Source organism: Lynx rufus, unplaced genomic scaffold (assembly GCF_022079265.1).
Source record: "Lynx rufus isolate CCGP_SWC_20201006 ecotype Redwood Valley unplaced genomic scaffold, mLynRuf1.p SCAF_10, whole genome shotgun sequence".
Classification (NCBI taxonomy): Eukaryota; Metazoa; Chordata; class Mammalia; order Carnivora; family Felidae; genus Lynx; species Lynx rufus.
In genome coordinates this window covers 57,730,640-57,747,044 of record NW_025814824.1, presented here as the reverse complement: position 1 = coordinate 57,747,044, position 16,405 = coordinate 57,730,640, and the positions used below count along the sequence as shown (strand labels likewise).

The 16,405-nt window shown below is 42.3% G+C and overlaps 2 protein-coding genes across 2 annotated transcripts; both read left to right on the top strand.

Annotated features, from left to right (window-relative positions):
- The first annotated feature begins 5,402 nt into the window (after positions 1 to 5,402).
- Positions 5,403 to 6,368, top strand: LOC124526098 (olfactory receptor 13C7). The gene has a single exon (XM_047098842.1). It carries the CDS (start codon positions 5,409 to 5,411, stop codon positions 6,366 to 6,368), a length of 960 nt encoding a protein of 319 aa, XP_046954798.1. The 5' UTR covers positions 5,403 to 5,408.
- Positions 6,369 to 14,757: 8,389 nt separating this feature from the next.
- On the top strand, positions 14,758 to 15,717 carry LOC124526089 (olfactory receptor 13C7-like). Its single transcript, XM_047098830.1, has one exon. The coding sequence runs from the start codon at positions 14,758 to 14,760 to the stop codon at positions 15,715 to 15,717; it is 960 nt and encodes a 319-aa protein (XP_046954786.1).
- Positions 15,718 to 16,405: the final 688 nt, after the last annotated feature.

Here is a 16,405-nt window from a genome sequence, read left to right as displayed (position 1 = left end):
ATAAACATTAAAAAATAATTAAAAAATAACATACATAAGGACTCCTACAAACCATTATTTTTAAACACAACAACAAAGTATATAATGAGCAAAATACTTGAACAGATAATTGACAAAGCTATATGAAGGACCAATGGGCAAGTGATCAAGTGCTCAATATCATTAGTTATCAGGAAAATGCAAAGAAAAATCACAATGAGACCACTACACATCAATCAGTTTGGCTAAAATTTTTAATTTTTTAATGTACATTTATTAACAAGCTGTGCTGTGCTGTGCTGACAGCTCAGAGACTGACACAGGGCTCAAACCCATGAACCGCAAGATTATGACCTGAGCTGAAGCCAGACACTTAACTGAGAGGTTGGCTAAAATTTTAAAGATTGACAACACCGAACACTGATGAGAATGTGATGCAGTGAGAACTCTTGTACATTACTGATAGGAGTGTAAAATGGTGTACTTTGGCAAAAGATCTGTCTGTTTCTTATAAAACTAAGTGTGTATACCTATGCTATGACCCAGCAATCCCATTCTCAGGTATTTAGTCAAGAGAAGTTGAAACACATGTCTACAAAAAGACTTGTATGAGAATGTTAATAATGATTTCATTCATAACAGCCAAAACTGGAAAACAGCCCAGATGTTCATCAGCAAGGAGAATGGGTAAACAAACTGGGATATCCATATAATGGAGTACTACTCAGCAATAAAAAAAAAAAAAAAAAGGACAAACCACTAAATCATTTAACAACATGGATAAATCTTAAAAACATTCTGAATAAAGACTTAGGCAAAGAATAGTTACTGCATGATTCTATTAATATGATGTTTCTAAAAAGGTGAAAAGTATTAAAACAATGGAAATTGCTCTGGGCATGGTGGTATTGGGGACTGACTGGGAAGGGGCATAAGAAAACTCATTACAGTGGTGGAAATATTCTCTAATTTGATTGGATTTGGGCTACATAGTGTGCACATCTGCCAAAACTCACTGGATCATACACTCAAGGTGTATATATCTCACTGTAAGTAAAATTTACTCCCCAAAAGTGAACAGCTTTCTATCAGTCTGCATAAATGTATGAATTTGTTATCACGACTGCTATTGGCAAGGCACAAATTTGTGTAAAGAATTTCCTAGAAACTTCAACACAACAGGAAGGTGTATTCTATTGGTGGCTTGTTATTGCATTTATTACTGTTACTTTGCTCTAAATCATAGTGAAAAGCCCCTGTCACAAGGTCATTTGAAGGCCCGAGATTCCTTGCGCCATGTGATCTGATGATAGGGACTGGTTTGCAGGATGGCTTTGAGTCATGGTTTCACCATATATTTATTTAGTTACTGTTTAGTTACTGTATGCTACTTGTAAAATCACTGTGGAAGGAATGCTGTGCTTACTTCAGGCTCATGTCTTCAGTGCTACTGAACATGTCTACAATGATTTATTGTCTTCTTACTTCTGAAAGGATGATACACAAGAGGAAGCAACCATGTCCTGTGTAACCCCCAAGAGCTAAGTGAGAAGGAGGGTGATAGGCAAGCTTTGGTCCAGAATGAAGAAAATCCTTCCGATCACTAATGTCCTCTGGCAATGAGACAATGAGATAGCCTTTTGGGAAAACAGAAGTTTCCCTTTCACTGGGATGTGTCACCTCTTCTAGATGTGTCACCTCTTCCTTTCCCTAGCTTCTTCCTCACAGCTCACTCCATGAATCCATTTATTTATTTATTGTTATTTATTTATTGTTGCAAAACAAATTACTACAAAACTTACTAGTTTAGAGGAACACACATGTATTGTTTCATAGTTTTTGTAAGTCAAGAATCTGAGCACTGATTAGCTGGGTCTTTCGTTTCAGGGTCTTTCACAAAACTATAATGAAGATGTTGACAATGTCTGGGATCTCTTCTGGTGGTTTCATTGGGGAAGAGGGAAGAGTTTTATTTACAAGCTCACCTACATGATTGTTGGCCATGTAACTTGAAGGTAGTTGGTCTGAGGATCTCAGTTCTACACTGTCTGCCACACAGTTCCTTGCCTCAGTTCCTGCCCTCAGTTCCTTGCCACACAGGCCTCTCCAATTTGACATTTTGCTTCATTAAACCCAGAAAGACAGTGTAGTCTTTTGGTTAGAATCAAGTCACTAAGGGAAGGGAATTACACAATGCCATGAATATCAGTAGGCAAGAATCAATGAGGGCCATCTTAGAGGCTGCAGCCAGACTCTACCCACATAGAAGACATAGAATGTTTTCCCTGGACTTTGTTCTTTTTCTTTTTTAAGTTTATTTATTTATTTTGAGAGAGAGAGAGAGAGAGAGAGAGAGAGAGAGAGAGAAGTTGGGGGAGGGGCAGAGAGAGAATCCGAAGCAGGCTCTGGGCTGTCAGCACAGAGCCCTACACAGGGCTAAAACTCATGAACTGTGAGATTGTGACTTGAGCCAAAATCAAGAATTGGATGCTTAACTAACTGAACCACCCAGGCACAACTTCCCTGGACTTTGTTCCATATCTCTTGTTCCATGATGCTTTCCAAACAAATGACTTTTTAAAGCTATGGAAGAAATACTCAAGCCCAAGACCTGTGCCAAGCTCTGTCCCCAAGATGGTTTTCCCTTTCCCACCACCCCTTTCCTATCTCTTCATATGTAAATTCTCCCTCATTGTTCAAGGCCTGGCCAGAAATCTCCTCTTTCCTGAAGTCTCCTTAGGGTTCTAGGTGGAAGTTCCCCCCAAGTGTCCAAAGCCATGCCCTTGAGCACTTGATACAGAAGCATTACGCCTGCAGCTGCTGGTTCCTTAATGCCACAAACATAGGCTGTCTATAAATAATTCATACCTCTCCAGCTGCTCTTTTCAAGAATTTTAAGCACTTTGAAGTTTGTAGACATTCAAGTAGGACATGGAAATGCTTCCCTTGATATTCTTCAGTGGCCTAAGAATGGAAAGTTCTAGCAGGAACAAAGGGAAGAGAAAAAGAAGTTTTCCTAGAGTGCTTTCAGCATAATTAGATCCTGGGGACATTTTCCCAGAAGTATAAAAAGTTTTCTGACTTTGTATGATTCCATTTCCAAACTTTTAATCACTTCAGGGAACACAATAGTCCCAATTACAGCACTGATTTCAAATCGCCTTCTGCATGTACTGGTTGTTCCTTTGGAGATTGTGCCTAAAGCACAGAATCAAGACAGATGGGATGAATGGTTTTCATCCCTTCTTCAAATCAGAGGTGGACATCTCAGCCTGAGCCTTTCAAAATAGTGTTGCTATTTCTGGCCCATGCACTATTCCCAAGCGGTAGGGACCCTTTTTCAGTAGGTTCCTGATAAAGGTAAGTGAGAGTTCTTATCAGAGTAATACTCAACCTTTCATTAGCACAGTAACATTTCCAGCTTCTCACTTGATTTTTCAAAAAGGTTGGGACTTGAAAAGGGAAGACATGAAGTAGTTTCAGTGGTATTGCAAAGACTGAGGGCCACACAAATATCTTCTTCCTGGATTAGAAAAACCTACATGGCAGGAAGCCTCTGAAACTTTTCAGTCTCATTTAATGTGATCATCTAATTTTAGAGACACCCCTGGAAATGAGATAGTTCCATGGTTTCAGAGCCTCTTCTGTATCTCCACGGAGCATTATTCACATAGTAGCCATGGAAATGGCTGGAGTTGTCCCCAAGTTAGGCTCCAGAGGGCACCATTTATATTGCCTGCAATGTAAATGGGATCTGGAGCTGTGCATCATTGTAGCCTGGCCTTGAAGGAGCCTCACTGGCTCAGCAGCCCAGACTTCCTGAGCCCTCCTTCCCCACTTCAACAAAAGCAGTTCTGCTTTATATTTTAGGGCTCTGAATTTAAGAAAGCAGAAGTTCTCTTTCCTTAAAAAAAGAAATTATCTTTGCTAAAAAGTTTGAACACCATTGATCTCTTTTAATCCCAACACAGACTAGGGTAACCTAAGGATGTAAGAGAGGGAAGGAAGTACTGAAGTCTAAACAACAAGTTAGAAGGTTAAGAAGAATATAGCCCAAACCTCTGGCTTACAGACCTGATGACTTTCCACAAATTCACTGCAATTCCAGAAGGAAGCTGAGTACCACCGTATGAATAAGGAACTCTTAGGAAGCTGTCTTCTTGGTTCAATGTGAAGAAAAATTTTCTAATACTCTAGAGCTCTGCAAATAATGGAGTACACCATTTAGGAATGTAATGAGCTCTTCATTCTTAGAAGATATCAAGCTGAAACTAAAAAGCCATGCATCTGTGGGGCATAGAAAATGATCTCGAATGGGAGAGAGGGTTGGACTAGATTACTTGGGGAACAGAATCAGTGACAGAATATTAGTCTGAGTGACATATCTAGCAGATAAGTCAAAAGGCTCAAGGACTACTAATGCCCACTGATTCCTGTATGGATGCTCACGTAGAGGAAAGGTGACCCAGTAGAATGATAAGAAAAAAAGCACTGCTCTACTTATCTAAGAGAACTAGATTTCCATAAACTGTGATTTCACTCTGCATCTTTAGAGCCAGTCCTGTAGCTTCGTGGAACATCAGATTCAAACTATTTGGGATGTATTAGCATTTCCAGAGCACAAAGTTACTTTGAGACTCCCTCCCACCCAACACACACACTTGTCTTTCCATCTCTTTTTGTCCTTAAAAGTCTAGCTGGATTTTATATTACCAAAGAGCTTTCTGTGACCCTATTTCCATCAATACCCTGGGTGCCCTTACGGATACTCTAGTCTCTTCTGAATCTTTTGCTTCCCTTTCCTGTTAAGTTGTGAGCTCACTTAAACCTGGGTTATGAAGCAACCCTGTTCCTCATAGGAACTGTCATACCCACTTACTGGGTGCTCAAAAAGTAGATGGAAGGATGTTCAGACACAGATGGATGGATGGAAAGCCCTGGAGCCAGTGTTGCCCATGAGAAAGGAGATCTTGGGAACAAGAGTATGTTTTCTGTGAGAATGACCTGGAGAGGAAATTAGTTGTGGATTCACAACTAATCATTTCACTAGTAACGGGCACAAAGTTGGAGAGCATGGAGCAAACTTAATGTCACTTTTCTGATCAAAGTTTAATGAGATGAACTGCCATATGGACATAGAACAAAAAAAAACTGAATGTGTTATGTGTCTTATCTCTGATCAAATTCATTAAATTATTAGAATCACCATTTTAAACATTGTAAACTTGATGTCCTATGGTCCCAAAGTAATTTCTGATTTTATTGCTTCTTTTTCCTGGAAATAAATAGAGACTGTGGGCTTTCAAGACTGTTATCCAATCACTCAGCCTAACTGGAACTTTAGATCATATGCCCTCGGCCTATGCAGGGCAAAGAACATTGAGTTTGGATACCTGGGTGTTTTCCTCTGTTGAACGAGGAGACATACCATGGAAAGTGTCAACCAGACTGCCTCTGTGACGGAGTTTATTCTCCTGGGACTCTCGGCCCACCCAAAGCTAGAGAAAACGTTCTTTGTCCTCATCCTCCTGATGTACTTGGTGATCCTGCTGGGCAATGGGGTCCTCATCCTGGTCACTGTGTCTGTCTCCCGCCTGCACACACCCATGTACTTCTTCCTGGGGAACCTCTCCTTCCTGGACATCTGCTATACAACCTCCTCAGTCCCCCTCATTCTCGACAGCTTCCTGACCCCCAGGAAAACTGTACCCTCCTCAGCCTGTGCTGTGCAAATGTTTCTTTCCTTCGCCATGGGAGCCACAGAGTGTGTGCTTCTGGGCATGATGGCATTTGATCGTTATGTGGCCATTTGTAACCCCCTTAGGTACCCTGTGGTCATGAGCAAGGCGGCCTATGTGCCCATGGCTGCCAGCTCCTGGGCAGCTGGAAGTGCTGCCTCCATGGTTCAAACGTCCCTTGCAATGAGACTTCCCTTCTGTGGGAACAACATCATCAACCACTTCACCTGTGAGATCCTGGCTGTCCTGAAGTTGGCCTGTGCTGACATCTCCATCAATGTGATCAGTATGGGAGTGACAAATGTGATCTTCCTGGGGGTCCCAGTTCTGTTCATCTTTGTTTCCTACGTCTTCATCCTCACCACTATCTTGAGGATCCCTTCAGCTGAGGGGAGGAAAAAGGCCTTCTCCACCTGCTCTGCCCACCTCACAGTTGTGGTCGTCTTCTATGGGACTATCCTTTTCATGTATGGGAAGCCCAAATCCAAGGACCCCCTGGGGGCAGACAAGCAGGACCTTTCAGACAAGCTCATCTCCCTCTTCTATGGGGTGGTGACCCCCATGCTCAACCCCATCATCTACAGCCTGAGGAACAAGGACGTGAAGACTGCTGTGAGAAACTTGGTGAGTCAGAAATGCTTCACCCAGTGAGGTCTGGAGGACACATGTCCCTGTAGTTCTGTGCTCTTGGCTGCCTGCACCCATGCATCTCAGAAGAATGTGTCCTCCAAGGAAGATAAATGTGAAGAATGATTACCAGAAAACAGAATTCCATATGCAATGGAGAACTTTGGCTGTTACTGGACCCAAGTTCTAAAAACAATAAAACCTAAAACCTGATGGGGTGGGACTTGAAGGGTCGGAAGTGGGTGCTGCTGAAAACACAAATGATTTTGCTGGTTCCCTTTTGGGCACGTGTGAATTCACCCTTGTGAGAAGTTTGCCCATTTGTTTTGGGGAAAACAGCTTAGTGTACCTTTGAGTTACATAAATATCCAAGATCCTTCTCTGGAAAGGAGGCAAGGAAGACAGTGTGGGGCAAAACTCCATGGCAGAATAGTATAAAAAATTATCAACATTAGAGATAAAATGGCACTCTTTCAATTTTGTTTTTCTTAGTGGCAGGATTGAGACTGGAGATGAGAATGAAGTTGGCTCTTTCTTTCCCCTGAGGCTCAGATGAGTTGGGATCATGTAGATTCCGTGTAGGGTATTTCCACTGACAGCAAGTAAGCTGGATCCTGCAAATGCATGTGGAAGTTCTTAGCCCAGGAGTACTAATAGCTGGTATCTGGTTTTAAGCTTAATTTTCCTGCTGTCAGTAAGTCTTATGTATTTAAGTACACAGTCTGGCCCTACAGTCCAGAGAGTTAGAAGATGGACCTATGGGGGAGAGCAGAGCAGGAGCATCATGTGACCAGCAGAAGATGGAGCAAGGTGGCTGACTGAGGAGAAGTGGAATGATAAAACTGAAAGGCAGAGCCAGTTTACCATGCACCTAAGAAGGGGTCCAGAGGTGTAATGTGTGATGATCTCAGTCACTAGAGACACAAAAAGGAGCAAAGCTACTAAAAGGAAGTGAACTTTGAATGTCTCTTTTTCCTTGAGGTAACTGGATGTCTCTTTTTTTTTTTTTTTCTGAGAATCAAAATTTTCTGATGAAAACAAATTCTCCCTGCTTGCCTTCCTTGGGTGTCCTGGGCTTCTTCTGTCCGGGATGTGGCCAGCCACCCTCTTTGGCCCCACAGTGCTCTCCTGGCCACACTGGTCAGAAACGTGGACACTGGTCACTGCCTATGTGAGTCCTTAGCCTCTCAGGCTGCTCCTGTCTCACCATTTCAAACCTGGTATTATTTGTCTCATTCTGGTGTGAGTTTGCCTTTCTTCATTGAGCACAGAGCCTATCTATGTCCATCTTAGCTCACTACAGAGAGGATGACATCAACTTTGGATCAACTCCAACCTTTGTAAGTCAAGAATTGACCTAAAAATGAAACATACTTGTAGAGCAAAATTCCTTTTCAATATCACTAGTTTTGACTAAGAGAACTGTAACTAGTTTCTACCCAGATCTTTCCATAGGACTCTACAGGACTCCTTCAGCTGCCCAAAGTGCTGCCATCAGAGAGCTTTCAGCTGGCAGTCTTCTTCAGGAATTAGCTAATGACTGCTCTTAGCTGAAGAGTGGACTCACATAAGGTCATGCCCCCTTCCTCAGGGCAGCCCATATCCAATGATTGACTGATGAAGAGATATAAATGTCTTACCCCCCCTCCCCACTCAGGATAACTCTGAAAGGTGGCCCTACTGCCAGAGTTCCCCACAGGGTTGACTGAGGCCTTTGTTGAGACTACATCACAGGCCAACTCCTCCCTCTGCCCAATCTGGCTTTCTATCCTCCCTTCCACCAGTGTTGATCCCAAGAGCACTCCCTAATAAACATTATGCACCTCAATCTCCATACCAGAGTCTGTTTCCTGGCAAACCCAAACCATGTCATCATGCAAACTCCATTGCTTATGTAATACATATATTCTCTCTTCAGAATCTATGGACCAACCACCTCCCCCCTACCCCTCTGGCAATCATTACAAAACTCATGTAGAATAGTTGTGATGTGGGAAATAAAGGCAGAGAGAAATGTGGATAAAATTAAATTTTCCTACAGCTTATAGCCCATTGACAAGTCCTTGAAACAGAGTGACCTTCCTCAGGGAGCTCAGTTGCCTCCATGTTGACACTTTGTTGAGGAACAAAAGGCAATCTTAGCTCAACCCCTCAGGATCCTGTGAGTCTTCTTTAGCATATGAAAATTCCTTTGGAAACTTCCTTTATCTCTACTCCCCCTAAGATATATGTTAGCAATCATTCTCCAAACATATGGGCCACTGATACACATCTAAAGGGTCTCATGACAAAGGTTTTACTAGAGAGTAGTAAACGACTTTATCCTAACAACAGCTAGCCCCTCAAGGTCCTGGAAACTTTGCTTCCAAATTCCTTAGAGACTTATGCTATTCCTAACCACCCCACCCCCCAAACTTGAAGGTACATAATCAGTCACCCATTGCAACCCCAGTGCAGCTCTTTCTGCCCATGGGTCCTCCCCATGCTTTAATAAAACCACATTTTTTGCACCGAAGACATCTCAAGAATTCTCTCTTGGCCATCAGCTCTGAACCCCTTCAAACTGCATCAGTTGTGTTAGCATCAGAAGCTTTAGAACCAGATCTTAGTTCGTTTCCAATTCCTCTATTTATCAACTTACTTTGAAGTTTGTTTTATTTTTTTAAATTTTTTTAACGTGTATTTATTTTTGAGACAGAGAGAGACAGAGAATGAACAGGGGAGGGTCAGAGAGAGGGAGACACAGAATATGAAGCAGGCTCCAGGCTCTGAGCTGTCAGCACAGAGCCCGACGCGGGGCTAGAACTCACGGACCGCGAGATCATGACCTGAGCCAAAGTCGGCCGCCTAACTGAGCCACCCAGGCGCCCCTGAAGTTTGTTTTATATTGTAGTTAACCTCTCTGAAATTGGCTTACCACCGCTGTCCTGCCCACCTCCCTAGTTCAGTGTTTCCCATTCCCATTTTACTTGCCATGAACCACATAGAAAATAATTAATTTGTATGGCACCGTGGGATAAGTGGATGGGTCTACTCATGATGAAGGAAATTAACTTGGGGACTTAGGTCACAACATGTCCTGCTTAGTGACCCCAGGGGGACTCAGCTTGGCATATCTGGAGCCTATGGCATACTAACTAGAAAGCTCTGCCAGAGGCAGACATGTTTCTTTCTTAGCATATGATGAGAGGACAGCCATGCCCCTTCTCCTGGGCACAGATGATTGCATTCTTGACCAAAGCTAATCATATCTTCTCTCCAAGGAATATGAATGTGAATATAGAGACCCTTGTTAGTTGGCATAGGGCTCTTGAGCTGAGAGACCACATAACATAGGACTAACGTGGCCATGTGTCTTGCAAGAAAGAGAAAGCTGGTCTGCAGAGAAATGACAAATAAAATGCTCAAAGAGCGTCATATAATACATGACCTAAGACTTAGAGAATTCCTCTCTCTTTCATTTTATGGAAAAATTTAAATCTAGAGAAAAGTAGAGAAGATAATAAAACAAATCCTTAGGTATTCATATCCAGATCCAACAATGATCCATTCATGGCCAATCTTGTTCATCTATATGCCCATGAATTATTTCTCCCTTTCTTGAATTATTTTGAAACAAATCACAGATACCATAGCATATCATCCTTAAGTATTTCTGTATTTACCTCTAAAAATGACCAATACTCTTATAAAATATAAATCAACCCTAATTCCTTGATATCATCAATTATCTAGGATTATATATTTCTCCAGATGTCTTATAAATGCTGTAATTATTTCAGTGTGTGTACTTAAACTAAAATCCAAGTAAGACTACACATTATGATTAGTTTGTTTTACTCTTTGGTTCTCTCTCCCCTCTCCAATGCCCCTCTTGCTTCCCCCTCCCCCTCTCCCTCTTAATTTCCTCTTAATTTGCTAGATCCAGCTCCCAGAACTCAGAGAAACATTTTACTTACTGGACCACTGATATGTTATAAAAGGATATAATTCAAGAATAGCCAGATGGAAGAGATGCATAGGGAAAGATATGAGAAAGTGTTCAGAGACTACACTCCCTCTCCATTCTCTCCCATCTTCACATGTTTACCAACACAGAAGTTCTCTGAACCCCAACCTTTGAGGGTTTTTTGGAGGATTCATTACATAGGTGATGTATATGGGAAGGAATAAGAAGACAATCTTAATCAATGAGGTTAAGCAAAAATTCTGTAGAAATTATAAGTATGAATTTTATATACATATAAATATTTTATATTTACACATATTTTCTGTTCCCATTGAAAGGCCTAGAAACTATGAGAAACTCAAAAGCACCCTTGGCACCCAGATTGAGTTTATAAATACCATTCCCCACTGAAAGAAATAAGAATTTCTTAAAGAAAATGACTATGGAGCTAATATCCAAAGTATGGAGAGGGCTTAAAGTTGTTAGAAGCAGTTAGTTAGGTTCTTAAGCATTTATTTTTTAAAATGTTTTATTTATTTTTGAGAGAGAGGGAGCACGCATAAGAGTAGGGGTGTGTAAGTGGGAGAGGGAGACAGAGGATCCAAAGTGGGTCGGTTCTATGCTGACAACAGAAAGCCAGAACCAGGGCTGAAACTCAAAAACCGTGAAATCATGACCTGAGCTGAAGTTGGATACTTCACCGACTGAGCCACGCAGGCATGCTAAAGCAATTAGTTAGGTTCTAACAGGATGCCTGGAAGCCACCAAACAGGAAGTCATGGCTAAAGTCAAAGGCCTATCCTGGCAGCACAGCAAAACAAAGCCATAAGAAACCAGATCAAACCAGACAGGCCCAAGATGGCTGACAAAGTCTCCTCCCTAAGGGTGCCATGACAGAAAAGCCCTGACCAAGTAAGGAAGAAAAGGTATATAACCCACATTCCTGGAAGAGACCACCCTGCTTCCAAGAAAATCTCCACCTTCAAGTAATGAATATTCTACCCCTTCGTTAACAACTGTCAATTAAAGATAGAAATCCAAACTCCAGTGGGCATAGTTCCCCTTTAAGCTCACCCACTCTCACAACTAAAGAGTGTACTTTTACCTTAATAAACCCTCTTGTTTCTACTGCTCATCTGCCGTGTTGTTTGTCCTTGAATTCTTTCTCATGATGAGACCAACAGGCCTCAGCAATATCTTTTGGATGGGCTGTGTCAGAGCCTGAGGTATCCCTAGTCCACCCACCAACAAAGTTATACCAACAAAATAAAATGTTAAGAGCTAATGTGGACACAGCTCCTGTAAACAGCAGAAGTGAGTCAGGCTGTCCCTGTGATATGTTTCCCAATTCCTGTGTGGCTGTCAGTATCGGGGCCAATCATAATAGCTGAGGCAATGGTGTGAGCCCTTCCACTTGTTCCTGAGCTTTCCACAAGAGACCCAAGCTCACATGTGTCGTACTGAGGGGTGACAGTCTGTGGAAGAGTTGCAGGAGAAATCCAACTTGGGGAGAGAGAGAGACTCCAAACAAGACCCTCAAGGCATCTCAAAGCTCAGACTTTCTGAAACAGGAAGAGCGCAACAAAGGAAGGTATGTAGTTCAGACAAGTAAGATGGCAGATCCTCTCTGAATAGGGCCAGAAATTCTGAATTCTGCAAGCTGGTTCTGCTCAAGATAGATGTTTCCAGGGGCGCCTGGGTGGCTTGGTTGGTTAAGCGTCCGACTTCGGGTCAGGTCATGATCTCACAGTCGTGAGTTCGAGCCCTGCGTCGGGCTCTGTGCTGACAGCTCAGAGCCTGGAGCCTGTTTCAGATTCTGTGTCTCCCTCTCTCTCTGCCCCTCCCCTGTTCATGCTCTGTCTCTCTCTGGCTCAAAAATAAATAAACGTTAAAAAAATTAAAAAAAAAAAAGATAGATGTTTCCAATATGTAAGAGCCACTTAGAAAAGACAGGTTTGTTAAACATTTGAAAAGGTGGAACCATAGCCAGAAGCTAGGTATCTGGGATCAGCGGTGCTCTAGGTTTTAAAATCATGCTTCCTTATAATTTACACTGTTATTTATTTATAAAATACATAAATGTTCTCCTGTACCAAGATATTATATACATTATTAAATGTTTACAAAAATAGAAATTGAAAAAGATGGGATAAAAATATAAAAAGAAGGGTTAACATGGAGCAGAGGAGAAATTAAGGGTAGGTCACAAATTCATTTACTAGTTTATTCAGCAGCTATTCATTGAATGCCTAATGTAAGCCAGGTTCAGTTTTTATACTTCAGATACGTTTGTAAACAGTGTAGAAAAAAATCCCTGCCTCTGTGAAAATTGCACTCTAGCAGATGGAAACAGACAAGATAAATGACTAACATAAATAAGAAAATAATAGGGGATGCTGGAAACCGCACAGAATCAGGACTGAGGCATAAAGGAGGACTGAACACATGCACCTAATTTTGCTCCCTCTTGCAACCCACAAAAACTATAGTTAACTTTTTTGGTTTTGTTTCATTTTTTTAAAGTGACAAAATCCACAAGATTAAGAAGAAGGGGGACAGCAGTGTGATAACATCCTGAAGGCTGGAAAGTGGGTGTGGTCATTTCCACTGCAGATCTAACAGACCTACATCCTGAGCCAGAAACTAGGAGAGCACTGCACTGCAACCAGATCTCCAGCACTGAGCAGCCATTGCACCACATCCTCTAGGTCCAGGGGTGAAGCGGTGCTACTAAAACAGGAGGATTAGGCAAAAAAAAATGTATAAGAAACAGAGTCCCTATACCCCCTCCCTCATCCCATGACATTGGCCAACTGTCCCTTACCGATCCAACAAAAATTTCTTCTCTGGAGAAGATAAAACACATGATCATAAGAAAGACTTCAAACAACAGGACATCACTTCTGCAATCAAGTGGACTTTTTCAAGCACACAGCTGCTATACCTATGAAACTCTCAGGGCAAGAGCTAGGACCAGATTCATTTAGGACTCTCCCAATGCCCTGTAGAGGCCTAACCTGTGCTAGGAGTTCGGACTCTATGTGGTGGGACATGGACAAGAAGAAACTTTCTAGGTCACTTGATTCTTTCCAACCCCAAGATCCTGAATTTGGAAATACCAGTGGTATTGAGCTACAAGGATCTGTCCTGTGTAGTGAGTTTCACACTCTCCTAGACCTATCATGGGTTCTACTGAGAGCTCTCACTGACTGGGGTTTATGTTAATTCTGGCAGGACCAGGATGACCTGTCCTCTCTAATGTTTTCCAATAGCTCAGCAGGATGGGTATAAAGGAAAGGAGGGGGAAGAAAGTATTTCTGGAGGGACTTCAAAATAATTGGATCTTGGGGACATAATCCCAGATGTATAAAGTTTCTAAACTTTGTCACTTCAGTTTCTAAACTTTAAATCACTTCAGGGACTAGAATAATCCCAATAGCGGGGTAGAATTTAACTGGCTTCATGTACGTAATACATGGTCCTTTGTGGATTTTACCCAAACCCAGAACGAAGACCAGAAAACTTAGCTCTCATCCATTTCAGGTGCTAACTCCTCTGTCTGCTACTTTCAGGTCAGATTGGCTATGTTCAGCCTCTGGACTATTCCAAGACCTCAGAAAAGTGGTGTTCTTTATTGACCTGTTTACAGAAAAGGTAAGAGAGAATTTGTAAAAGAATATGTAAACTCTCGTGAGCCCAGCCCAACTCCTGGCTTCATTCCTTGTGACTAAGTGGCATGGGGTGAACTTGAAGGAAAGACAGAAGGACATCTTAGTGGTGGGACAGAAAGTGAAGAATGAGGAATTCATGAGATCATTTTGTCCCTGGATAGAATATCTCTAAATATATCCCATTCCAAAGAGCATATTAGGAAAACAGAGGCCCAGAGAAGAAAAGGGAGTTGATAATCCCCATACATTGAGTGACTGGTGAAGTACAATTCTTTTGGTAAGTGCTCCAAAGAGTTTGGCAGGTGAGTGAAGGAATGCATGAATAAATATCCCAGGGGCCTGTGGACTGTGAGAGAGAACTAAAAAAGAGGAGGAAATTCGTATCTAAAATTGCTTGGATCAGCAATTGAGAATGAAGATCTGTTATTTCCACCAGACTTATGTCCCAAAAGAATAAAAATTCATACAAATGGAGTATAGCACGTCTCACAAAATTGATTAAAATGGATCAGCCACACATGGTATAGCCTGAAGTAAACATGTGATGTTAATCTTAAATGTGATTCAGAAAATTAAATCCAATTTTGTGAAATGTCAAACACCTCCATGGGTAGCCAAATATCACAAAGTAGATTTTGACTAACTTCTCTGCATTTTATTAGAACAATGTAAAGAGACCCAGATTGCCAAGGCTGTTCTCCAGCTGCTCAGCAAGGCAAGTTTCCTCACTGGCTTTCTGGCCACTTTAGGCATCAGAGAATCATGAAGTTGGCTTTCTGAGGGAAGATACACCATGGAGAGATCCAATTGGACTTCTCCTGTGATGGGGTTCATTCTCCTGGGCCTCTCAGCCCACCCAAAGCTGGAGAAAACGTTCTTTGTGCTCATTTTACTGATGTACCTGGTGATCCTGCTGGGCAATGGGGTCCTCATCCTGGTCACTGTGTCTGTCTCCCGCCTGCACACGCCCATGTACTTCTTCCTGGGGAACCTCTCCTTCCTGGACATCTGCTATACAACCTCCTCAGTCCCCCTCATTCTCGACAGCTTCCTGACCCCCAGGAAAACTGTACCCTTCTCAGCCTGTGCTGTGCAAATGTTTCTTTCCTTCGCCATGGGAGCCACAGAGTGTGTGCTTCTGGGCATGATGGCATTTGATCGTTATGTGGCCATTTGTAACCCTCTTAGGTACCCTGTGGTCATGAGCAAGGCTGTCTACGTGCCCATGGCTGCCAGCTCCTGGGCAGCTGGGAGCACGACCGCCATGGTGCAAACATCCTTAGCAATGCGGTTGCCCTTCTGTGGTGACAACGTCATTAACCACTTCACCTGTGAGATCTTGGCTGTCCTGAAGTTGGCCTGTGCTGACATCTCCATCAATGTGATCAGTATGGGGGTGGCCAATGTGATCTTCCTGGGGGTCCCAGTTCTGTTCATCTTTATCTCCTACATCTTCATCCTCACCACTATCCTGAGGATCCCCTCAGCTGAGGGGAGGAAAAAGGCCTTCTCCACCTGCTCTGCTCACCTCACAGTCGTGGTCATCTTCTATGGGACTATCCTTTTCATGTATGGGAAGCCCAAATCCAAGGACCCCCTGGGGGCAGACAAGCAGGACCTTTCAGATAAGCTCATCTCCCTCTTCTATGGGGTGGTGACCCCCATGCTCAACCCCATCATCTACAGCCTGAGGAACAAGGACGTGAAGGCCGCTGTGAGGAACCTGGTATTTCAGAAACACTTCATCCAGTGATGGTGGAAGGGTCATGATAGATCTCTATTATATAATTTCTCTCACCTAAGTGTCTCAGGGGTTAAGAAAAAGGGCCAATTTCATCAAGGGTACATAGACAAAACTAATGACACAGAAGGCTTTATATGAATAGGAAGCATTTAATTGGACTTTTCTACCCCATTCTATAAGTAATTCTACAAAAGTATATGCCATTGGTCAAGCGTTATAGTTATCTATCTCTGTGATGCATTACTGAACTTATTGATGTCCAGGAAAGTAACTTTTCCAGTTTTATTTTTAACTGACAAAAAGCTCTAGTCTAGGGGTACCTGGGTGGCTTAGTTGATTGTCTGATTTCATTTCAATTCAAATCATGATCTCACAGTCTGTGGGTTTGAGCCCTGTGTCAGGCTCTTTGCTGACAGTGTGGAGCCTGCTTGGGATTCTCTCTCCCTCTCTCTCTGCCCCTCCCCAGCTTGTGGGCTCTCTCTCTCAAAATAAATAAACAAACATTAAAAAAAAAAAAGCTCTAATCAATATATCTGTAATTCATTTGCTCCTTGGCCTCTTTCTTGGAACATATTTGGATGGGTCCTTGATTCATGTTACCTTTCAACACATCTTACTCCATATTAAACAAAAGTAATATTTTTATCTTTATCCTCATTGTTTCTTTCTCCTTATTTTCATATTAATTCCTCAAATT

Coding starts and splice junctions, on each gene's coding strand:
- LOC124526089 (XM_047098830.1), top strand. CDS start 14,758: ATGGAGAGATCCAATTGGACTTCTCCTGTGATGGGGTTCATTCTCCTG.
- LOC124526098 (XM_047098842.1), top strand. CDS start 5,409: ATGGAAAGTGTCAACCAGACTGCCTCTGTGACGGAGTTTATTCTCCTG.